Source organism: Chiloscyllium punctatum, chromosome 1 (assembly GCF_047496795.1).
Source record: "Chiloscyllium punctatum isolate Juve2018m chromosome 1, sChiPun1.3, whole genome shotgun sequence".
NCBI classification, from domain to species: domain Eukaryota; kingdom Metazoa; phylum Chordata; class Chondrichthyes; order Orectolobiformes; family Hemiscylliidae; genus Chiloscyllium; species Chiloscyllium punctatum.
Genome location: NC_092739.1, coordinates 153682991 through 153709073, shown reverse-complemented (window position 1 = coordinate 153709073; position 26083 = coordinate 153682991). Strand labels below are relative to the sequence as shown.

The 26083-nt window shown below is 40.8% G+C and overlaps 1 protein-coding gene across 1 annotated transcript in view; it reads left to right on the top strand.

Annotated features, from left to right (window-relative positions):
- The window catches only part of atrn (attractin), a 394002-nt gene that overhangs the window by 316767 nt on the left and 51152 nt on the right, over positions 1–26083 (top strand). The window contains exon 27 of the mRNA XM_072577202.1: positions 14505–14612. Coding sequence (XP_072433303.1) covers positions 14505–14612 — 108 coding nt within the window. The remainder of the gene's footprint in view (positions 1–14504; positions 14613–26083) is intronic.

Sequence of the window (26083 nt, the reverse complement as noted above, 5' to 3'; positions counted from 1 at the left end):
GTGGAAGAGGTCTATGATATAATTTAAAACCAACAGGGACAGAGTGACACTCATTACAGCCTTGGTTCAAACATGGACAGTTGAGCTGAATTGCAGAGATGAGGTGAGAGTGACAGCCCTTGACTGATTGAGGCACCAAGGAGCCCTACCAAAACTGGAATCAACAGGAATTAGGGGCAAAATTCTCTGCTGGTTGGAGCCAAAAATGGCACATTGGAAAATGGTTTTGGTTGTTGGAATCAATCCTCTCAGCTACAGGACATTGCTGCAGGAGTTGTTCAGGTTAGTGTTCTCGGCCTACCCATTTTCAGTTATTCATCAGTGACTTTCCCTTCATCATAAGGTCAGAAGTTGGGATGTTTGCCAATGATTGCACAGTGTTCAGTACCATTTGCGACTCAGATACTGAGGCAGACCATATTCAAATGCAACAAGATCTGGACAATATCCAGACTTAGACTGTAAATTGGCAAGTAATGTTTGTGCCACACAAATGCCGTGTGATAACTAATTCCAGTAAAAGACTATCTAACAATCACCCCTTGATATTTGGTAGTGTTACCAGCACTGAACACCACCATCCCCAACTATCAACATCCTGGGGGTTACCATTGACCAGAAACTCAACCGGACTCACCATAAAAACAGTAGCTTCAAAAGCAGGTCTGACGCAAGGAATATTGTGCCAAATAACTCACCACCTGACTCTCCAAAGCCTATTCCCATTTACAAGGCACAAGTCTGGACTGTAATTGAATCCTCCACACTTTCCTGCATGGATGCAGCTCCATCAATACTCGAGAAACTTGACACTATTCAGAACAAAGCAGCCTGCTTTGATTGGTGCCACATCTGCCATCTGTAAACTTCAATTTCCTCCATCACTGACACTCAGTAGCAACAGTATGTACAATCTACTTCTGCATCCACTGATGCTGAATAGTAGCAGTTTCTACTTAGAAGATAAACTGCAGAAATTCACCAAAGACTCCGAGACAAAGACCTTCCAAACCCACAGTCACTTCCATCCAGAAGGACAAGGGCAGCAGATACATTGGAACACCAGCACCTGCAAGTTCTCCAAGCCAATCACCATCCTAACTTGGAAATATTTCACCGTTCCTTGACTATCACTGGGTCAAGATACTGGAATTCTCTCCTGAAGTATATTGTCAGTATACCAACAGTCAATGGGATCCAGCGGTATAAGAAGTCAGCTCACCACAAGGGCAACTAGAAATGTGTAATAAATGCTGGCCCTCCAGCAACACCCATATCCCATGAGAATTTTTTAAAAAGTTAATGCAATTCTTTTTAAAGGGGATTTTTGAAGCTTGGATTGCTTTACTGCCAATCTTCTTTTAATAAAACAAATGGATAAATATGCGAGGCAGAAAAAGATATTTGATGGCACTTAGAATGTGAAGAAATGAGATTAGTTGTGGATTGCTCAATATGGATGGTTGTGCAGACACTGTAGTCTGAGTGGTTCTGTGATGTAAACATTTATAATTTCATGAACTGAGGAGAAAGAGAATTAAACTGGAGCTATTTTGTTTAAAAGTAATGTTGAGAGAAATACATGAGTATATTAGGGCAGAAGATTGCCACATTGGAATCAACTTAACCAACCACACTGTTACAAACTGTTCCAATTTTATAACAATCCACAATAGTTAAGATATTGGGGCTGGGGAATTGAATTGAAGTGCAATTTGTTCGATGGAAAAATAATGAATTTAGATTATAATGAGTATTCTAAAACTGTCTTCCTCAAGTTTGTTGCTCAATCTGAGGCAGAAATGTCCAGGCAACCTGGTTATGTGATTTAATTTTAGTAAATCCCTGTTGAAATATGTAAATGTACAACACTAACCTGCCCCTGCCAACCCCAAAGTTATTTTTCACTGAAAAACATGCTAAGAACAAAAATATACTTTTTTTTTAAAACCTTATTTAGTTCAGTCTTGATTTCTGTGCAATTCAGCAAATGTGCATTTATTTAAGGTTCTTTTTCCCTCCAGAAATGTGCAGTGGCCCATCAACTGTGAACCTACAGTGGTTGGCAACTTGTTATAGAGAGCTTGCTGTCTGAGGTGTAGACAGTTTATACCTGGCAATGCTGGTGGATTATTGATTAAAAATGTGATGTTTTTGTCAGCCCTTGCTAAACAAAAGGCAGGCTTCTAATGTATTTTGATGATTGCTGTAAAATTTGTCAAGAATTGCAGAGCATGGAACAATTTTTGTTTAAATGTTTGGTCCATAACTGAGAAAAGGTGCAGAACGAGAGGTCAATACCATGTTCTCCCAAAGTCTTGATAATTGTCTGTCCCACCCATGGCTATTTTACCTGATTGTGGTATTTTTGACTTTTCTCAGTCAAACGCTTCTCTTGTAACATTTATGGGATATTGAATATATACTGAGCTGGTTATTTCCTATCAATTTTGGGTTAAAACCAAAGATGTCAGAAACGAAGTGAGCAACGTCAGAGCTTGAATTACACTTAGCACCACTTGGTTCTCTTCCAGTGTTAAAATTACCAAAATACAGCAATAATGTTGAGGGGAGGATAGAATAGCCAAATTTAATATGTAATTATCCAATGGCAAGTCTTATACAAAATTTCAAAAGTTGGTATTCATGTGACTATGTTCCTGACTATTACAAAAGCAAACGTTTTGACAGTATTTCTCTATTTCATGGCAGTACTCTCATTCTGTACTGGCAAACGCAATTCTGTATTTAATCATCAAAATGAGCTAAAAGGAAATACAGCAATTTACACTCTACATCTCTCAGATTTGTATAGTAAGCATATCCTAAAGATCACCTGCTGTAACATCGTTATAGCTTGGCAAGATTTTATTTGTTTCATGCAATCCAAAGAGCCAGTAGTTCCTATTGAGTTTATACAATTATTTGTGCATGTGAAAGATCTGGCATATGCCAACCCTGTGCTGCATGCGCTTGAACTGATGCATTCACATGGGTATTTCAGATGTTGATAAGTAACAGATAGTGATGGGCCACTGTGCCTTTCTCAATGTAACATGAGCTCCCAATGAATTATTGAGTGTGATGTTTTGACCTTTTAGACAAAAGCCCCTTTGTGGTTTATCAAATGTTTATGTATTGTTTGTCTGTCTATCTTTCTCTCTCTCTTCCCTATCTCTGCCTTTTTCTTACTCACCCTCTCTGGAAGGAGCTTCAGACCTGCAGGCAGTACCCGTGTATATTTTTTTTCCCAAGGATAACAAAGTGATTGTAAGAAGCAGATTGCTTCAGTCTTTAGTGTAATTATTCCCTGAAGTGATTCTTAAGTGCTTCTTCCTGACAGCATCACAACTAGAAAGCCAGCTGTTAAGATAAAATATGATACCACAAGTGGCAAATCATATTCACTCTTCAGTAATGAATTACTGATACTTCTTGCATGTTTTATATATTTTAAAAATAGGCACTGCTTAGAATGGTGTGAACAACGAGGAATGTAAACCACTTTAAAGTCAAAAGCAGCCAGATTTGTATTATTCTAAACTTCAACCATTATACAGTAGTTGATACATAGTCCATGCAGTAGAAGCAGTGCTGTAAATCTGAGCTGATGGCATGTCATTACAATTCAGAAGCTGGATGTGCATACCTGCTGCCTGGCTTGCTATGTTCTTCCAGCCTCCTGCTTGTCTACCTTAGATTCTAGTATCTATGATTTTTTTTTGTCTCTAACCAAGTTTATAGCTCTGCAAAGTCTCTTTATAGGATGCCAACTTTGAAGAAGTTCTTTGCCTGATGCTGCCAAGCTTGCTGTGTTCTTCCAGCCTCCTGCTTGTCTACCTTAGATTCCAGCATCTGCAGTTTTTTATTGTCTCGAGAGGTACATCCCTCACATGACATAATAGAAACGAAGAGAGACAGATCATAAGTACAGGATTCGGCCAGTTGGTCCTTTGAAGCTGCTCCACTATACGTTTTAATCATGGTTGATCATCCAACTCGGTATCCTATTCCAGGTTTCTCCCCATACTCCCTTCAGCCCTGGAACTATATCTAACTCCATCTTGCAAAATTCATTTTTGACTTTAACTGCTTTCTGTAGTAGGCACTTCCACAGACTCAGTATCTCTGCATCAAGAAATATTTCCTCATCACAGTCCTAAATGGCCTAACCGATATTCTTAGATTGTGACCTGTGGTTCTGGATTCCCTGCTCATAGAGGGAGTCCTTTCTGCATCTATCCTGTCAAGTCCTGTTAATCTGCAAGGGTTTCAAAGAGGCTCCCGATCATTATTCTAAACTCCTGTGAATATAGTCATAACCAACCCAGTCTCTTTCAATACATTGGACCTTATATCCCAGGAGTCAATCTGATAGAAACAAAAACAGCAATTTCAAGAAAAACTCAGCAGGTCTGGTAGCATCAGAGAAATCAGAGTTAATATTTCAAGTTCAGTGACCCTCCTTCAGAATTGATGGTGGCTAGGAAAAAGTTGGTTTTTATGCAGAAGATAGATTGGGAGGTTGGGTAAGGAGTAAATGACAGGTGTAGATAGAGCCCAAAGAGAGAGAACAGTTGGATGGACAAAGCAGTGCATAAAGGTCAGCCGAGGAAAATTAATGGCTTCTTCATGGGACTGTTAATGGGTAACAATGGATAATGTGCAAAAGCAGATCATGTGTTAACAAGCCCTGGTCTGTAATGGTTGAGGTAAGGACACTGGAGAAAATGCCTCAAGCCTTAAAATTGTTGAACTCGATTTTGATTCTCGAAAGCTGTGGGGTTTCCAAGTGGAAAAAGATGTGCTGTTCATTAAGCTTAGTATAGCTGGAGCACTGCAGCAAGGCTGACACAAAGATGTCGGTCAGGGAACAAGGTGGTAACCCATTGTTAACCACGAACAGTTTCCATTAGCATATTCATTCTCCTAGGCTGACTGTTATCCACTTTCATCTGTACTAACCAAGGAGGAGAAACTAGCTGCCTGACTTTTCAGCACCATGGCCTTGCAGATTGTAAGATTTCAGATGCAAATCCAGATACCTTTTCAATGATAATGGAAATTGCTGAAAATACTAAGCAGGTCTGGCAGCATCTATGGAGAATGCAGTGATAATGTTTTGCGTCCAGTGATCTTCTTTCAGAAAGGTCCAGTTCACGTTTCTGAGGGAAGATCACTGAACCCAAAATGTCAACTCTGCTTTCTTCACAGATGCTGCCAGACCTGCTTAGGTTTTCCAGCAATTTCTGTTACTGTTTCTGATTTCCAGCATCTACAGTTCTTTGGTTTTATTTGTGTAGTACCTTTTCAATGAGTTGAGCGTGTTTACCTTTATCATAAAAATGGACAGCAAATTGCAGATACATAGAACATAGAACAATATAGCGCAGTACAGGTCCTTCGGCCCTCGATGTTGCGCTGACCTGTGAACTATCCTCAGCTCGTCCCCCTGCACTATGCCAAAATCATCCATGTCCTTATCTAAGGATTGTTTAAATCTCCCTAATGTGGCTGAGTTGACCACATTAGCAGGTAGGGCATTCCACGCCCTTACCAATCTCTGCATAAAGAACCTGCCTCTGACATCTGTCTTAAATCTATCACCCCTCAATTTCTAGTTATGCCCTCTCATACAAGTTGACATCATCATCCTAGGAAAAAGTATTTCACTGTCTACCCTATCTAATCCTCTGATCATCTTATATGTCTCTATCAAATCCCCCCTTAGCCATCTTCTTTCCAATGAGAACAGACCCAAGTCTCTCAGTCTTTCCTCATACAGACCGTGCTTTGTAGGTAAAAGATTTTCTTAATTTCTTCTCCTCCAATTATTTGGTAAATCTTTTCCCTGTAAAAGAACTCTCAACTCGGAAAAACAGATTGTTTTGAATCTACTCTTTCTAAGCCCCTCAATTTTGTATGCTTTAATTAAATCACCACTTTTTTTTTCCCCAAGGAAAATAATCCTAGCCTATCTAATTTTAACTCATTAATGCTCTTACAACAATATTACTAGAGTTTGAAAATTTCCTCCCTACTTTCTCCAGAGCAATTCTGTCGTTCATCTCATGTGACCAGATTGCCAGAGCTGTAGATACAGTTCCACATGTGGTCTAATCTGTATTTTGTACAGTACCAGCATAACCTCCTTACAATTGTGTTCTACACTTTGTCCACTCAGAGAAAACCTTCCATATGCTTAGCTTATTGACCTGTCCTGCCACCTTAAGGACCTGTGGCCATGCACTCCAAGATCTTTCACTCCTTCTACCTTTAGCTTTCATTATGCTCCCATTTATTGTATATTGTCTAGCTTTATTTGTCTGCCCAAATGCAGTATCTCACACTTCTCCAGAATGAATTCTATTTGTTGTTGTTCAACAATTAGCAACCAGCTTTTCCTACCAACTGCCAATCCAACTTTTGTGACCTGCAAATTTCCCAATTTAATTTTCCTCACAATAAATGATAATATTCCATTAAGTTTCCTGTGTGTAGGAAAGTTATTTATATCTGGCACCTCTGGGACCAGAAGTGTGCTGATTGATCAAATATTCCAGATAATTAAGAGATTTATATAATCAATGTAAAAACAGTCAATAATGAATAGAAATGTAATGCAAGGGATATACACATCATTTAAACTTAACTTATAGCATAAATCATTTAAATAATAATGCACCTTAAATAAAACTGACCGGCAGACAGCCTTCTCACTCACAACCTCAACCGGCTGCTTGGACATCGCAGTATTTCAGGAGAAATTGATTCGGAATTGAATCAACTGTGGATATTTCATGTGGCCATTCAATTAAACAAGTATATTTATCTTGAGGTAAATAAGTTTAAAAATTATAATAATTAGAATAATACAGTACACTTTGCAGTAATTTTTGCTGGTTTGTTGAGAGTGCCAGTTCATAAGGTGTCAATTCAAACAAAGTTTGCTGCAGCAGTATAGTCAGCGTTTGTGATTCATGCACAAGGATACCCAGATCCCTCTGCAATCTTTCACCATTTAAATAATTTTTTCAAGTTCTTGCTGCCAGAATTATTCATTGATTTTATCACATTGTATTGCATTTGCCACGTCATGTAACATACCTATTTTTGTAATTTTGCCATCTTCACAACTTGTTTTCCTACCTGTCTTTGTGTCATCAAAAACTTAGCAGCCATACCTAATGGTTCCGTCATCCAAATCATTCATTTAATTGTAAACAGTCAAGGTTCCAGCACTGATCGTTGTGGCAAACCACTCATCGCATCTCCCCAATCAGAAAATTACTCCTAGAACATAAAATAGTACAGCACAGTACAGGTCCTTCAGCCCTTGATATTGTGCCGACCTTTTATCCTATGTAAGCTCAGACTAACCTACGTACCCTTCATTGTACTGTCTTCCATGTGCCTATATAAGAATCATTTAAATGTCCCTAATGTATCTGACTCTACTACCACTTCTGGCAGTGCCTTTCATGCACCCACCACTCTGTGTAAAGAACCTACCCCAACATCTCCACCAAACCTTCCTCCAATTACCTTAAAATTATGCCCCCTAATGAATACTTTGCTTTAAGATTCAGTACTGAGAAGGACCTTGGCGAATCTGAGGACAGCTTAAAACAGACTGATACGCTAGAACAGGTTGATGTTAGGAAGGAGGATATACCTAGAACTTTGAAAAACATAAGAATAGATAAATCCCCTGGGCCAGATGGGATATACCCTAGGTTACTACAGGAAGCGAGGGAAGAGATTGCTGTGCAGTTGGCGATGATTTTTGCATCCTCACTGCCCACAGGAGTAGTGCCAGATGATTGCAAATGTTGGGCTGACCTTATAGAGGCTTATAAAATCATGAAGGGCATGGATAGGATAAATTGACAAACTCTTTTCCCTGGGGTTGGGGAGTCCAGAACTAGAGGGCATAGGTTTAGGTTGAGAGGGGAAAGATATGAAAGAGACATAAGGGGAAACTTTTTCATACACTTTTTTTTCCATGTGTATGGAATGAGTTGCCAGAGGAAGTGATTGAGGTTGGTACAATTGCAACATTTAAAAGGCATTTGGATGGGTAGATGAATAGGAAGGGTTTGGAGGGATATGGGCCAGATGCTGGGACTAGATTGGGTTAGGATATCTAGTCGGCATGGACGGATTGATTGTCTTCTGGAAATCTCAAGTACAGAATATCTACTGGCTCTTCTTTATCTATAGCACTTGTGCAGCCTGAGGTTTTTGGTAAAATTATACTTTTCTCATCATCCATAGAAGTTTGCATTTCAAGAGGAGTTATGCCCCTCTGTTTTGGTACCTTTCTCCCATCTTTCCTCATTTCCCTCTCAGCTTCTGAGAAGTTGCTTCCTTTTGGGGACAATATTCAGAAGTTCCATGTCGCCTTTTCCAGTTAAAGTTTGTTCAATTTGACAGTTCCCTGTAATTGTTATGGAGCTGTATTTTGTGTCGGAGGGCTTGATTTGTGTGGTTCCTTTTGCGTGAATCAATTTCTTCTCACCACTACAACAATGCAGTAAGCACTCTGGGGAGCTGGTTGCTTGAGCTTTAATAGCCATTAGTTTATAAAATGTAGAAAACAGCAGGGTCGTTAGATTAGATTGTTATTTTCCAAGGCCCAAAGCTACAACTCCTGAGTTGCTGGAGTCCTGACTCCCACTCGTCTGTTCACTGCCTTAGAATTCTTGCCAATAATTGAGGTTCCAACAGAGTATGAATGTTTTTTTAAAATTCAGTTAAACAAAATCATGTACATTGCTCCTCTGCTTAATTGGAAAGTGCTAAAGCAACTGATTTCTGGCAAACTTGTCAAAGTTTAATGAGATTCAAGAATTAAATGTATGGATATCAATCACTTTGACAAGAAAAGCAACCATTAACAGTGGAATTAGAAAGTGTGTATTGGCTAAGTAAAGCCATATGAAAATGATTTACCTGGCTCAAGCAGGGCAAGGAACAAATTTACCTTAAAAATCAAAGTCAGAGGTTGTCAATGACTTTGATTATTTTGTGCTTCTATGTTGGATTTAAAATATCAATGGCAAGTTGTTGTAGTTGCTTAGAGTATAGTAGATAAGATAATCAGTATGATCACTGCACTTCCTGATTTATTCAATCTGCCTTTGCAATGCTGCCCTGTGAGAGAGAGAGAGGAAAAATTGTCTTGAGGCTGCTGCTCTTGAATTGTGCCTTCTAATCCAAAGAGGTTCACAGCTTCTATTCACAATTTTGATTTTTGCTATCCTTGGTGGGGTTTTGTTTTATTGCTCTCTGCCCATTCCAAGTAGTATTTTACTCAAATGTTAACTCGTTCCAAAAATAGTTCAACTTGTATAACTTTTCTGGCGTGAGGTTCATGTCTAGATGCTGCCCAAACATCAGTGTGACAGCTTAAAGCAATATGTATGATCTACCATTTGAAAAACGTTGTCAGGTTAGGTTCCCGGAATTTATCCAACTTTGGATATCTTTGATTTCTTGTGCAACTTCATGTTTTGGAATATTACTTGCTCAACCTTTCAGTTCCACATGAAGTGCAGAATTCTACAACATGCAAAAAGGCCACTTAACCTCACAGAACTGCAGCATTTCTCTGAGAACGCAATGAATTTGCTCAGATATTTTAGCCTGGTTTGAAACTTTTCTTCAGTGCTTCATTTTTGTTTCTAAATGTTCAAACTGAATGTTGTCGGCCAGATTTTACTGTCATAATATTAAGGGTGATTGTTTTTTCTTCTACACATGTGCAGTTGGTATAGCAATTTGAAGTGAGCATGGTTAAATGTGAAATTTAATAAATTGCTGTCTGAGATGTGCTGCACCCCTGTCAACTTCATGAAAGTTATAGTTTATTGTATGAAAGTGCTGTATTTATATGGTAAACTCAACACAGAAAGTTGTCTTTTCATTTCAACCAGATACAAACTCTTAAAAAAACTGATTTCTAACCATGCCAGTCAACCCCTCTGACACTGAAAATTTAGCAACTCCTCCTCCTACTACTACTCGAAGTATTAATTACCTTGATTTATTTTTTAGGGATTTTAGGTCCTCCAGGTGTTTTGTCCTTGTCTTCATTTCTGTTTCTGTGCCTTTTTTTTTGATGCTGAATTCACCTGCTCTGATTTAGCTACCTTCTCAACGTTCTCACTTTTTGTTCCACTTTTCTTCAATCTGATTAGTTCAAGACATACCCTGTTCATGTATGCCCCGAAAACCCAAGCTGAAGACATGAACAACTACAATGTGCTTAGGTGAAGGGTGCAGGAGTGACATGAATATTGCTGATGCCTTGCTGCAATAAAACGCCTCTACATTTTTGGTCTCACTGTGACATTTTCAGGAACTTATTGGCCCTGCAATCTCACGATTTCCTCTTTGAAAGTCTCCTAATTGTTCTTCTGATTTTCCCTCAAATAGCTGCTCCTAGTCCAGCTTGGCTAGATCTTGTATTATCATGTTAAAATTGGCCTTCCACAATTCAAAACTTTATCTTCTGGTCCAACTTTGCCCTTTTTTCTTTGGCTATCTTAAATCTTACTGAGTTATAAGAACCTAAGAAAAATGAACAGGAGCAGGAGGCCTTTCAACCCTTCAAACCTGCTCCAGGTTTCAGTTCCTCTTTCATGCCAGCTCAACATTGCTACCAACTCCCTATTTCAAAAATCTATCAATCTAAATTTGTTTTAAAGTTCCTTTTTTTGATCTAGCCTCCATAATTTTTAGGTAGAGAATTGTGCTCCCTGCTGGGGAAAAAAATTCCTTGGCTTCTCAATTCCGCACTGGTGAGGACACATGTTAGATATTGCGTGCAGGTTTGATCTCCTTATTTGAACAAGAATGTAAATGCAGTGGAGGCTGTTCAGAGGAATGTTACTGTAACTGATAACTGGAATGAATGAATTGTCTCATGACGAAAGGTTAGACAGGCTGGGCTTCTCGTGTCTCATGTTTAGAAGAGTGAGGGGCTGTATGATTTATAAGATCCTGAATGGTCTTGACAAAGTGAATGTGGAAAAGATGTTTTCTTTTGATTCCAGAACAAGGGGACATTATTTTAGAATTAGCGGTCATCCTTTTAGGAGATACATGAGAAATATTTTTCACTTTCAGGGTTGTATAACTTGGAAAATCTCTGTCTTGATGGATATTTTAATGTGTTTGAATATTTTAAGGTGGAGGTAGAAAGATGCCAGTGAACCTAACATCAGTGGAAGGGAAACTATTGGAGAAAATTCTGAAAAATTGAATTAATTTCCACTTGGAAAGGCAAAGCTTTACTATGTACAGAGAATGTCTATCAAATTTGATTGACGATTAAGACTAGTGAGGAAGGGGTGGAATCTGGGACAGTTTGGCAAATTAGATTCAAAATTGTCTTAGTGGCAGAAAGTAGAGAGTGTTGGTTGAGAGATGTTTTTGTGTCTGTGTCCAATCGCATACCACAGGATTTGTTGCTGAGTTTCTTGCTATTTGTAGTGCACATTAATGATCTTGACAGGCATGTAGAGGTGTGATCAGTAAGTCCACCAATGACATGAAAATTGGTGCTGTGGCAGGAGGAAAGTGTTAGATAAGAGCAGTATAAACTGAGCAATGACAATGGAATGTAATGCAGCAAATTTTAACATGATAATACAAGATCTAGCCAAGCTGGACTAGGAGCAGCTATTTGAGGGAAAATCATAAGAATGCGGAATACAGGGTTAATGGTAGGGTTCTTGGTCAGGTGGAGGAACAGAGGGATCTTGGGGTCTATGTACATAGATCTTTGAAGGTTGCCACTCAGGTGGATAGAGTTTGTAAGAAGGCCTATGGAGTATTATCGTTCATTAGCAGAGGGATTGAATTCAAGAGTCGTGAGGTGATGTTGCAGCTGTACAGGACTTTGGTTAGGCCACATTTGGAGTACTGTGTGCAGTTCTGGTCGCCTCACTTTAGGAAAGATGTGGAAGCTTTGGAGAGGGTGCAGAGAAGATTTACCAGGATGTTGCCTGGAATGGAGAGTAGGTCGTACGAGGATAGGTTGAGAGATCTCGGCCTTTTCTCGTTGGAACGGCGAAGGATGAGGGGTGACTTGATAGAGGTTTATAAGATGATCAGAGGAATAGATAGAGTAGACAGTCAGAAACTTTTCCCCCGGGTACAACAGAGTGTTACAAGGGGACATAAATTTAAGGTGAAGGGTGGAAGGTATAGGGGAGATGTCAGGGGTGGGTTCTTTACCCAGAGAGTGGTGGGGGCATGGAATGCGCTGCCCAAGGGAGTGGTAGAGTCAGATTCATTGGCGACCTTTAAGCGGCATTTGGATAGGTACATGGATGGGTGCTTAATCTAGGATAGAAGTTCGGCACAACATCGTGGGCCGAAGGGCCTGTTCTGTGCTGTATTGTTCTATGTTCTATGTTCTAAAGTATTAAGAGATACATTTCGGAAGGCTAGCAATTTAAGGGAGTACATGTTTAATGGTAGGACCCTAGGAAGTACAAAGGATCAGCGGGACTTTGGTGCACAAGTCCAGAGATCCTTGAAAGCAAAAGGACAGGTGGATAAGATGGTTAAGAAGTATTTGAATACTTAACTTTAACAGTCAAGGCCATGAATACAAGACCAGGGAGGCCCTAACGGAACTGTGTGCAACATTAGTCAAGCCATAGTTGAGTATTGTGTGAGTGAAATCACATCACATCACATCCTTCCTACATGTGTCAACTAGAGAGGGTGCAGAGGAGATTCATCACCATGTTGCCTGGGGTGGAGTATTTCAGCTGTGAAGAGGGACTGGATAGGCTGGACTTGTTTTCCTTGGAGCTGAGAAGGCTGAGGAAGTGATCTGACCTTACAAAGTTATGATGGGCATAGATAAGAAGAAACTTTTCCTCTTAGCAAAAGGATTAATAACCAGGGGCAAAGATTTTGAATAAAAGGCAGGATATTTAGAGGGTATTTAAGGAAGACTTTGTTTTTCACCCAGAGCTTGGTACATATTTGTAAGTCATTGCCTGAAAGGGTGGTGGAAGCAGGAACCATCACAACATTTATGTTATATTTCGATGATCAGTTGAAGGGTCATGGCATATAAGGTTACAGGCCAAGTGCTGGAAAATAGGGCAAAGTGTAGATCAGTACTTGATGGCGTGGATACGATGGGCCAAAGGGACTCTTTCCATGCTCTTGATTCTTATGTCTCATTTCTCTGACTTCATCTTTGAGCCATGCATTCAGTTCTCACATAATATTTATCCTTTTCCAATTTGCATGTGGCTCAGACAGGTTCAGAGATTGATACCTTTTGAGGTTCTGCATTTTAGTTTAACACATAAATTCTCACACTTCCCTGAGGCAAACCTCTTTCCTCATCCTATCAGTGTCATTGGTATTGATGTGGCCTATGACCATTGGATTGTCCCTTCCCCACTGCACGTTTGTCTTCAGCCATAAAGTCCTGGCAAGAGTCAGACAACACAGCTACTCTTTGTTGCAGAGAACAGTATCAATCATGGCCTCCCATTCAGCCCATTGAGTCCATACTCTCCCTCCGAAGATGATCCCACCCAGACCCAGTCCCTTTACCCTATTCCTGTAACCCTCCACTTACTCTGGCTAATCTACCGAGCCTGAACATTCCTAGACATTATCAGGTAATTTGGCCTGGCCAATCCACCTAACCTGCATAGCTTTGGACTGGGGAGGAAATTGGAGCTGAAACTCTCACATATGTGGAAATGGGGAATCTCCACATGGTCATCCAAGACTAAAATTGAACCCATATCCCTGGCACTGAGAGGGAGCAGTGCTAACTTGAGTCACCGTGATGCCCTCACTCCCAATCTCTCTCAGTGTACTGTGCACTGCTACCACATTACATCTTACTCCCCACTTTTGAACAGCTTCCTGTATCATGGTGCCATGACCAGTTAGCTCATCCATCCGACAGCCCTCTTTGTTATCCAAGCAAGTTAAGAAAACCTTGAGCTTGTTGGACAATTGCAAAGTCTGAAGTTTGGATCTCTATTTTGCCTCAGATGAGGGGCTTAGTTGAGAAGGTGGGACTTTTGTGGTGACCTCTGCCAATACGGGAATTGAACATTGAACACGCATCACAATCCAACCATCCTGCAACAGAGCTAACAGACCCCCCCCCCCACAACAAAAATAACATACACAAATCAAAATAGAACCATTTAGATGAGCATAGGTTAGTTTTTGATGTAACGCTCTCTCTTTCTTTCTCTCTGTATTTCTCTGACTATTCCTTCTCCCTCCCCCACATCTGAAAAGAAATTGCAGCAGCTACAAAGGAACATGGATTTTGGTGTGTGGTGCAGAGCCTTAATGTTATCTGATGAAAAACCTGCTGTGCTAAATGGACTGTAATGCCATTTGGAAGCCAAAGTGATGGTTGTTAGAGAAACATGGTGCATAGCTAAGAATGGTACCATGAGCTTGCTGTTTACCTTGTTATGTGTATTTGTGTCTCCTAGCAACTTCTACGTGAGATGCAGCAGATGGCCAGTCGCCCTTTTGCCACCATCAATGTTGCCTTGGAGACGGAAGAGGAGCCACCTGATCTCATTGGTGGAAGCATCAAGGTAAGCATTGGTTGCTTTGTTTGCCATTGTTTTAACGAACTGTTGATAAATCACTCTTTCTACTTGTGTAACTGGCTTATTTGGTTCCTTTTGTTAACTTTTATAAAATGTCCAGCTGTACCCAGCATTTAAGATTTGTGGTATAGGGCTGTTAACTTATCATAACATTGCCTGTCTTCATTCCCTCCACTAGCATAGCATACTAGACTTAATAGTGCTATCAAATATGGCACTATTAAGTTAATTTATTAGAGCTCGGCTACTTCTCCCTGGAAGAGAAGGAACGGAAGTGAGCAAATAAAGAAATTTAAAGAATAACCATTTATTTTACTTCAGTTGAAAATATGACCTTTAGATTTTCATGAAGTATTTTGGTGACATAAGATATAGGAGCGTCTACCCGACAATGTGCCCAGGCTATGTCACGCATACAAGAAGCAGGACAAATCAATGCCTCATCAATCTACTCCTGATCATCAATAGAGATAGAATGGGTCATGATTAGATTAGGTTAGATTCCCTACAGTATGAAGACAGGCCCTTCGGCCCAACAACTCCACAACGACCCTCCGAAAAGTAACCCTCCCAGACCCATTCCCCTACCCTTTATTCACCCCTGACACTATGGGCAATTTAGCATGGCCAATTCACCTGACCTGCACATCTTTGGATTGTGGGAGGAAACCGGAGCGCCCAGAGGAAAACCATGCAGACACGGGGAGAATGTGCAAACTCCACACAGACAATCACCCAAGGCTGGAATTGAACCCGGGTTCTTGGTGCTGTGAGGCAGCAATGCTAACCACTGAACCACGGTCATCAATAGTGATATCAAGCAACTCTTGCTTAGAAATGAAATGCTGACTGGCGCTCAGCTAGGGCCACTCAGCTGCAGACCTTTTTACAGTCTTGGTTCAAACATGGACAAAAATGCTGAATCTCAGCGATGACATGAGAGTGACAGCCCTGGACATGAAGGCCACACTTTACCAAGTTAAAAATCACACAACACTAGGTTATAATCCAACAGGTTTATTTGGAATCACTAGCTTTTGAAGCACTGCTTCTTCATCAGGTGGTTGTCACCTTGGAATCAGCGCTTTGAAAGCTCGTGATTCCAAATAAGCCTGTTGGACTATAACTTGGTGTTGTGTGATTTTTAACTTGATAAAATGTTGCCTTGAAGTCCAGGGCTGTCACACTCATGTCATCGCTGAAATTCAGCATTTTTGTCCATGTTTGAACCAAGACTGTAAAGAGGTCAGCAGCTGAGTGGCCCTAGCTGAGCACCAGTCAGCATTTCATTTCTAACCAAGAGTCGCTTGATATTACTATTGATGACTCATTCTATCTCAGGAGTAGACTGATGGGGCAATGATTTGTCTTACTTCTTGTATGCACCTGTCCACCTCAGTCAAACACTGGCACCTCCAAATGATGACATTTTACCAAGTGTGGCTTCAAGGGGTCCGAGAGTAAAACTGGAATGGATGCCTGTCAAGGGGCAAACTCTCTACCAGTTGAAGTCATATTTGGCAGGCACATGGGAAGATGTATGTGATTGTGGGAGGTTTGTCATCTCAGCTCCAAAACATCTCTTTCGGGGCTTCTCAGAATAGTGTCCTTGGCCCAACCTTATTCATCAATGATCTTCGTTCCATAATAAAGTCAGAAGTGGGAATATCTGTCAGTAATTGCACAATGTTCAGCACTATTTGTCTCTCCTCGGATACTGAAGCACACCATGCTCAAATGCAGAAAGGTCAGGGCACTGTTAAAATTTGGGCTGAAATATGGCAAGTAACATTCATGTCTCACAAGCCAGGCATTGACTATCTCCAATAAGGGACAATCTAAAGATTCTCCATTGTCATCCACTGGCCTTACCAGCACTGAATGCCCCACAGTCAACAACTTTGGGGTTACTACTGACTCAAAGGTCAACTAGACTCACCACAAACAGTGCCTACAAGAGCAGGTCAGAGGCCAGGCATATTATCGTGAGCAACTCACCTCCTCAAAGCTTGCTCACAATTTACAAGGCACAAGTCAGGAGTGTGATACTATACTCTCCACTTGTCTGGATGGGTGCAGCTGTAACAACACTCAGAAGCTTGACATCCTTCAGGACAACATAGCCCATATGATTGGCATCACATCCACAAACATTCATTCCATCCGCCACCAATGCTCAGTATGTACAATCTACAAGTTGAACTGCAGAAATTCACCAACGATCCTTAAATCTGCATGTTCCAACTCCAAGACCACTTCCCCCTAAAAGGGCAAGGGCAGCAGATACATAGGAACACCACTACCCTGCAAGTTCTCTCCCAAGCCACCCACTATCCTTATTTAGAAATATACCGCTATTCCTTCACTGCTGAGTCAAAATCCTGGAATTGCCTTTGTAAGGGCACGTACTTTTCTGTCTGCTTCATTTTGCTGAATAGAGGGTGACACTTACGGTTTACCGATTCACTGGACGTTTCCCAGGAGTTCAATGATTATAAACAACACATTTGCTATCTTTGCAGCCATTTCTTTTAAAATCCGAAGCAAGCCTCTCCCAAATTCTGCAAACACAGCTGAAAGAACCAATTTCTAAACAATTTACTACTGCTCCAGGATCCATGAGAGATGTCCCTAGTTTGGATACAGATGCATTCAGTATTTCGCAGAACACTGTCAACTGCATATCAGTTACTTTTAAAGACTAGAAGCCTCTGTTCCTGGCCTGTTGTTTGATGTCTTGGGTTAGGAAGCTTTCCTTCAAAAGAATTCTTAAATGGCCTATTGTAGAGCTGAAAGAGAAAATGCTGGAAAATCTCAGCAGGTCTGGCAGCATCTGTAAGGAGAGAAAAGAGCTGACGTTTAGAGTCTAACTGACCCTTTGGCAAAGCTCACAGATGCTGCTAGACCTGCTGAGATTTTCCAGCATTTTCTCTTTCAGTTTCAGATTCCAGCATCCGCAGTAATTTGCTTTTATCCCGGCCTATTATAGATTATCCCTTGATAAATGGTGAATTGGTCTCTGTAAACTGCGAAATTCAAGTGGTCTTAAAATTAGCCATTAAACAAACTATTTCAAGCCCTGGGGAAATTGGACAGATTAGTTGTTAGGAACTCTTCCCTTTGGTGAAGAGACAAGCACAGGGGCACCTTTCTTTTCACACAAGTTGTTAAGATCTGGAACTCAGTGCTTGATAGTGTGATGGAAGCAGATTCAATCATGGCTTTCAAAGGATGTTGGCCACCATAAATTACAGCATATAAGTTAACCCATCTAATGGACCCAGAGTCATGTTTTCACATATACTTGCACGCAATTGATTCCCTCTTTACAGGCACAAGCTTGAGTAGTTAGGTGCAATTTGTTGCCCTGCAAATGCAAGTTTTACTTACCTGTACATTGAGCCTATGTCGACTGGATCAAGCTAGGAGTGTGGGTTATGTAATGAAGATGTGCAGGAGTGAAAGAAGGATAGATCGATGACATTCCAAAATATCCTGTGTTGGTGGGTTCACTCTTATTCTCATTGCATGTGTTAACCCCCCCTGTTTTTTTCAGGAATTTTTAAATGATTCATTGTTTTATTTAATTGCTGGAAGTATACTGGCATTTACCTTGAGAGAAGAATGCCAGGTCTGCAGGATAAAAGGTTTTAGAGGAATGGGATGAGGTGAATTGCTCTTGCAGAGATTGTCTTGGACACAAAGGTCCATGCTGTTACCTCATTTCTGATTCTACAAATTGATGTGGCTTTTCCAACTTATTTTTTGTTCAGCTGTAACTTTTAAAGTTTTCAAAGTTAGGCTTGATATTGATTCTGAAAAATTGCTTTCTTTGTTTGCAGTGAACTCTGCTTAAACTCAACTACAGCAGCAGAAGCTTGACATATTACTAAGATCTGCGCTCAGGTGGATCAATATGGAAAGCATGTGCTTTAAGGAATCCCATATTCAACTGCCTTTCCACCACAATGTAGTATCAGGATGAGCCACAGTCTGTTGAAACCAGTAATTATGTCCAAAAATGGTGACAAATCCACCGCAGTAGCTGAGATAATCCACAGCATTCTAAATAAAACCATTTGTAAACTATCAACTTTCCCTCTCTTTCAATTTAGGTAGATAAAATTTACAGTCATCTTTGCCAAAAACTAATCAGTTCTTCCTTGAGCCATGCCTTATCAGTATACAACACTTAATTGAAATCCATCCATTAGCTTTTGAGATATGGTATTTACCATCAAACAGGGGAACAAAAGGCACAAACATTGTCACCACCCACCCTCAGTGACAAAGATAATTAAATGAAATACTTTTGAGGCTGGTTAGGTTTGGATATCTCTGTCACAACTGTTGAAGCAGAGTTCATGTTGAAGAGCAAGTAGGAGAGTGTAAATAAACTAGCTGGTTGAAGGAGAAAAACACTGATGCAAGCTAAGTGGCTTATTTCTGTAGGAAGCATTCTGTGATCCAGGATAATTAATATGTGCTCTCAATTTTAACATTATGTCTTTGCTTGACTCATAAGGGCTCTTAAAGTGGGATGAAAGAGCATCTGTTTCTACAGTTGATGTTTGCCTCAGTTATTGTGATGGTGGAGTGCTGTTTTTCAAGTGGGGTGTTAAATTTAACATCAAATTTGTGTTCACCCACCATTCCTTTCACCTCTCATTTGAAAATCTCTATTATCTATCACTTTCTCCAACTTTGATTAAAAACATTTCTCTGAGATGGTGAGGATGACACGGTGTCTGCAGAGGTGAGTGGAAAAAAATTTAGCAGATATAATGCGTCAATGTGTAAGTTATGCACTTCAGAAAGAATAGAGGTGCTGAATTTTATTTTAAATAGAAAAAGACTGCCCAAATCTGCAGCACAGGGATTTGAAAGTCTTTGTGCAGGAATCACAATGAAATCTCATACAAGTTCACTGGGTAATAGGGAAGCAAATGGATTTTTGGTCTTTATTTAAAAGAATATGGAGAACTAAATTACTCTTGCAAAAACTATACAAGGCACAAGTCAAATTACATCTGGATTGCTGGGAACAGTTTTGGCATAGATTTATATCTTTGTGAAAGATATATTGACACTGATTTTGCTCAGAGAATGTTCACCAGGGTGATTCCTAGAAGGATTTTCTTGTGAGGAAAATACGCGTACAGCCTCTGGACTGCAGCAGCTCAAGAAGGCAGCTCACCACCACCTCAAGGGCAGCTAGGGGCAGGCAATAAATGCTGGCCAGCCAGTGATGTCAACATCCCACCAGTTAAAAAAAAAAGTTTGGGCCTGTACGCATTGAAGTTTAGAAAAATAACAGGAAACCTGACAGAAACATACATGATTCTTAGGGGACTTGACAGAGTAGATATATAGAGATTGACAAGACAAAAGTGAGGACTGGAGATGCTGGAGATCAGAGTCCAGATTAGAGTGGTGCTGGAAAAGAGCAGCAGGTCAGGCAGCAGCCTCGGAGGAACAGAAAAATCAACATTTTGGGCATTCCTGATGAAGGGCTCTTGTCCAAAACGTCGATTTTTCTGTTCCTCGAATGCTGCCTGACCTGCTGTGCTTTTCCTGCACCACTCTAATATAGAGAGGTTGATATGCTTGTGGAAGAGTCCTGAACCAGAGGGGATAATCTCAAAGTAAGGGTTGCTCATTTAAGTTCCAGATGAAGAGGATTTTTTTTCTTAGAGAGCAGTGATTTGTGATTTTTTTTTAAACTACTGAGCACAGCTGAGACTGGATATTAAGTTTTTTTCATTTTAATCAGTGAGGACATCCAGGGTTATGGAGACAAGAAAGTGGAGTTGAGGATTATCAGAGCAGCCAAATTGGACACAACTTGACTGAAGGAGCTATATCCTCTGTAAAACTATTACTCTGCCTTACCCTCTCATTTCTCCAGTGTGGTCTTGTCTCTGCTCCTTGAAGTCACTGAGTCACAAACTTAAACAAAAACTGGTAATTTCTGGATTATTTCCTGTGCCATATGTGACTGAATACAGAAATAGGAGATGTGTGACTTGACAGAGAGTGTAGGAGGGAAGACTTTAGATTTCTGGGACTTTGGGACCGACTTTGGGGATGGTGGGGCCTACATAAGATGGATGGGTTATATCTGAACCAGATGCAACCCAGTATCCTTGCAAAAAGGTTGGTAAGTGCTGTTCGGAAGTGTTTAAACTAAGTTGGCAGAGGGTGGGATCCAGAATGTTCAGCAGGGGAAGATTAATGGTCGAAATTTGAAGGGACAGCAAGTGAGTAAAAAAGACATAGACATTGTAGGTCAGATAAAGCACAAGGGGCTTTTGCAATAATTATATTGTATTTATTAATGCTCGGGTTCTGAGGAACAAGGCGCATGGAGTAATGGCATAAATTAAAACATTAGGGTACCAAGCTGTTGCTATCATTGAGGCTTCATTGAGAGAGGGACTGGACTGGCTGCTCAATATTGCAGAGTACAGGATCTTCACTTGAAACATGGAAGGTAACAAAAGGTAAGAAGGTATCGCAATGTTGGTCAGGGAGAAAGGGAGGATGAGATGTTAGAAGGCTCCTCCGGTGAAGCTATTTTGGAGAGAATCGCATTGCTGGGAGTGGACTATATTTGATTGAAATAAAAGAGCAGATATGTAGCCAAATTTCAGGGAAGAGTAGGAAGTATGAGGGTAGTGATAGGGGATTTCAACTTCCCTAACATGAAGTGGGGTATTCATTGTGCAAATTGCTTGGAGGGAGCAAAGTTCTTAAAAGGTACCGAGGTCAGCTTTTTCAGCCAGTACGTAGAAGGCCCGATAAGAGACAGGGCAGTCCTGGACTTCATATTAGATAATGAAGCTAGGCAAGTGATTGAATGTTAATGGGTGAGTGGATAGTATTCATACCTCTATTCAATTCAAAATTTTTATTGAAGAGGATGAGAATTGGCCTGACTTCAAAATTCTTAACTGGGAGAGGGCTGATTTGTAGTCCATCTGACCCTCTACTTCCCAGGTTCCTTCTGTTCATCATGTATTCCCTTGCCTTTTTTTGTTCTGTCCAAATGTAAAACTCACATTTATCTGGATTGAAATCTATCTGTCACTGATTAATTCATTTATATCCTCCTGTAATCATAGAGTCATAGAGGTGTACAGCATGGAAACAGACCCTTCGGTCCAACCCGTCCATGCCAACCAGATATCCCAACCCAATCTAGTCCCACCTGCCAGCACCCAGCCCATATCCCTCCAAATTCTTCCCATATACCCATCCAAATGCCTTTCAAATGTTGCAATTGTACCAGCCTCCACCACTTTCTCTGGCAGCTCATTCCATACACGTACTCTATGTGAAAACGTTGCCCCTTAGGTCTCTTTTATATCTTTCCCCTCTCACCCTAAACCTATGCCCCTGGTTCTGGACTCCCCGACCCCAGGGAAAAGACTTTGCCTATTTATCCTATCCATGCCCCTCATCATTTTGTAAACCTCTATAAGGTCACCTCCGAAGCTCCAGGGAAAACAGCCCCAGCCTGCTCAACCTCTCCCTATAGCTCAAATCCTCCAACCCTGGCAACATCCTTGTAACTTTTTTCTGAACCCTTTCAAGTTTCACAATATCTTTCCAATAGGAAGGAGACCAGAATGGCACGCAATATTCCAACAGTGGCCGAACCAATGTCTTGTACAGCCGCAACATGACCTCCCAACTCCTGTACTCAATACTCTGACCAATAAAAGAAAGCATATCATACACCTTCTTCACTATCCTATCTACATGCGACTCCACTTTTAAAGAGCTATGAACCTGCACTCCAAGGTCTCTTTGTTCAGCAACACTCCCTAAGACCTTACCATTAAGTGTATAAGTCCTGCTAAAATTTGCTTTCCCAAAATGTATGTACATAACCTCACACTTATGTAAATTAAACTCCATCTGCCACTTCTCAGCCCATTGGCCCATCTGGTCAAGATCCTGTTGTAAACTGAGGTAACCTTCTTTGCTGTCCACTACACCTCCAATTTTGGTGTCATCTGCAAACTTACTAACTGTCCCTCTTATGCTCACATCCAAATTATTTATGTCAATGACAAAAGTAGTGGACCCAGCACCGATCCTTGTGGAACTCCACTGGTCACAGGCCACCAGTCTGAAAAACAACCCTCCACCACCACCCTCGGTCTTCTACCTTTGAGCCAGTTCTGTATCCAAATGGCTAGTTCTCCCTGTATTCTGTGAGATCTAGCCTTGCTAACCAATCTCCCATGGGGAACCTTGTCAGATGCCTTACTGAAGTCCATATATCCTCGTCAATATTGACCACCCCAAGAATTATTGTATCATCTGCTAACTTACTGAGCAAGGTTAGATTTCATGGAATACAGGGAGAAGTAACCATTTTGGATACAGAACAAACTCCAATGGTGGTACAGGGCTGCTTTTCAGACTTGAGGCCTGTGACCAGTGGTGTGCCACAAGGATTGGTGCTGGAACTACTGCTTTTTGTCATTTATATAAATGATTTGGATATGAACATAGGATGTGTAGTTAGTAAGTTTGCAGATGACACCAAAATTGGAGGCATAGTGGACAGCGAGAAGGTTACCTCGGATTATAATGGGATCTTGATTAGATGGGCCAATGGGCTGAGAAGTGGCAGTTGGAGTTTAATTTAGATAAATACAAGGTGCTGTATTTTAGAAAAGCAAATCAGAGCAGGACTTAACACCTAATGCTAAAGTCCTAGGGAGTGTTGCTGAACAAAGAAACCTTGGAATGCAAGTTCATAGTTCCTTTGAAGTGGAGTCACTGGTAGCTAGGATAGTGAAGAAAGCATTTAGTGTGCTTTCCTTTATTGGTCAGAGAATTCGGTATAGGAGTTGAAAGGTCATGTTGCGTTAGCTGTACAGGACATTGGTTTGGCTACTTTTGGAATACTATGTGCAATTCTGGTCTCCTTCCTATCGGAAGGATATTGTGAAACTTGAAAGAGTTTGGAAAAGATTTGCAAGGTTATTGCCAGGGTCGGAGGGTTTGAGCTACAGAGAGAGGCTGATTAGGCTGGGTTTGTTTTCCCTGGAGCATTGGAGGCTGAGGGGTGACCTTGTAGAGGTTAATAAAATCATGAGGGTTTGTCTATTTAACCTAACCATAAACAGGGTAAATAGACAAAGTCTTTTCACTGGGTTTGGAAAGTCTAGAACTAGAGGGCATAGGTTTAGAGTTAAAGGGGAAAGGTTGAAAAGGACCTAAGGAGAAGCTTTTTCATGCCAAAGATGGTGAATGTACGGAATGAGCTACCAGAGGAAGTGATAGAGCCTGGTACAGTTTCAATATTTAAAAGGCATCCAGATGGGTATATGAATAGAAGGGATTTAGAGGGATATGGGCCAAGTGCTGGCAAATGACACTAGATTAATTTAGGATATCTGGTCGGCATGGACAAGATGAAGGGCTTTTGCCCGAAACGTTGATTTCGCTGCTCATTGGATGCTGCCTAAATTGCTGTGCTCTTCCAGCACCACTAATCCAGTATTTGATTTTCAGCATCTGCAGTCATTGTTTTTGCCAAGTTGGACCGAAGGGTCTGTTTCCATGTTGTATATCTCAATGACTCTAATTCTCTTACATTTAAGTCAACATCATTTATGCAAACCGCAAACAGCCTGAACACTGACCACTGTGGACATAGTTCTAGTCAAAAAAATCATTCAACCATCACCCTCTATTTTCTGCTGTTATGCCAATTATGGGCCCAATTTGTCATTTTTCCTTGGATCCTGTGAGCTCTGACCTTTTCTATCAGTCTCCCAAGCAGAAACTTATCAAACACCTTGCTGAAATCCAAGTCAACTACATGAAAAACATATGGTGAAGGAAAATTGTCTAGCTAACACCCATTGTTACAGCTAACCTGAGAATGCAACTTTTTAAAAAAATATTTTGTGATTGACACATGAAAGAAGTGAAACTATCATGGTATTCGAACAGATGAAAGACTCAACAGACAATCAAGGTATTTTTCTATGTATAATTTCAGTTACATCACACTGTAAACCTTTGCTATAAATTCTGTGTCTTACAATTGTGTCCCCCACAACCACCTGATGAAGGAGCGGCGCTCCGAAAGCTAGTGCTTCCAATTAAACCTGTTGGACTATAATCTGGTGTTATGTGATTTTTAACTTTGTACACTCCAGCCCAACACCGGCATCGCCAAATCATGGCAGTCATCAAAGACTCTCATCCTTAGGTGTACAAAGACAGTGTTACAGATTGAATGTCATGTTGTATCTATACTACGATGGCAACTTTTGACAGATGTCTCCCTGAGTAGGCGAAATATTGCACGTCTGGGAGGATAAGGAACTTGACCTGGGAACGATTGGTTAAGAAAAGGCTTGAGTCTTAAGGTTGGGGACTGAGACTAGCTCTCCGTATATGTTTGTGAAGACAATAGAAAGGTTTGAAGGCTCTCTTCCAAGAGATCCTTCAAACATTGGCATCCACGTACTGAAGTTCCCCAAGTGAGTTTGGTGATGTTTTCTTCTTGAATTTCAACTGCTTGAAATTATTTACAAGATAGACAAAAGCATTTCCATGTCCATACGACTGGGAAACTTGTTCCTGAAGACGACTTGAGTGCTGTAAAATGGGATTGGAATAGTTAGATGTCTGGTGACTGGCACAGGTGTGATGAGCCAAAGGACCTCTATGCTGCGTATACTCTGACTATCTAAGATGAAGTGGCAAGTGAAAGTGATTTGCCCTTGTTATCAAGGCCATATTTGATCCTCTGTGACTTCAAGGAGCCTGAGCAAAACTGGAATCAATGCAAATCAGGAGAAAACTCTCCACTGATTGTCATAGAATGATGGCTGTGGTTGTTGGAGATCAGTTATTTTAGGTCCAGGGCATCTGTGCACAAGTTCCTTAGGGAAGTGTCCTAGATTTGATTTGATTCGATTCCCCACAGTGTGGAAACAGGCCCTTTGGTCCACCCAGTCCACACCGACCCTCCGAAGAGTAACCCACAGATGCAACCATCTTGAGCTGCCTTATACATGACTTCCCTCCGTAATAAAGTCAGAAGTGGAGATGTTTGCCAATGATTCGCGACTCCTTGGATACTGAAGCAGTCCATGTTCAAGTGCAACAAGCATTGGACAATATCACGACTTGCACAAAAAATTGGCAGGTAATATTTGTGCCACACCAGTACTAGGTAATGAACATGTCCAAGTCAGTAATGTGATGAAGTACTCCCCACTTGTCTGGATGAGCGAGAACTCAACACTTAAGAAGCTTGATACCATCCAAGACAAAGCAGCCCACTTGATTGGCATCACACCTGCAAACATTAATTTCTTCCACCGATGCTTAGTAACAGCAGTACATACTGTCGACATGAAGCAAAAATTCTTAGCACCTTCAAGTTGCCTTAAAGAAGGTGGTAGTGAGCTACTACC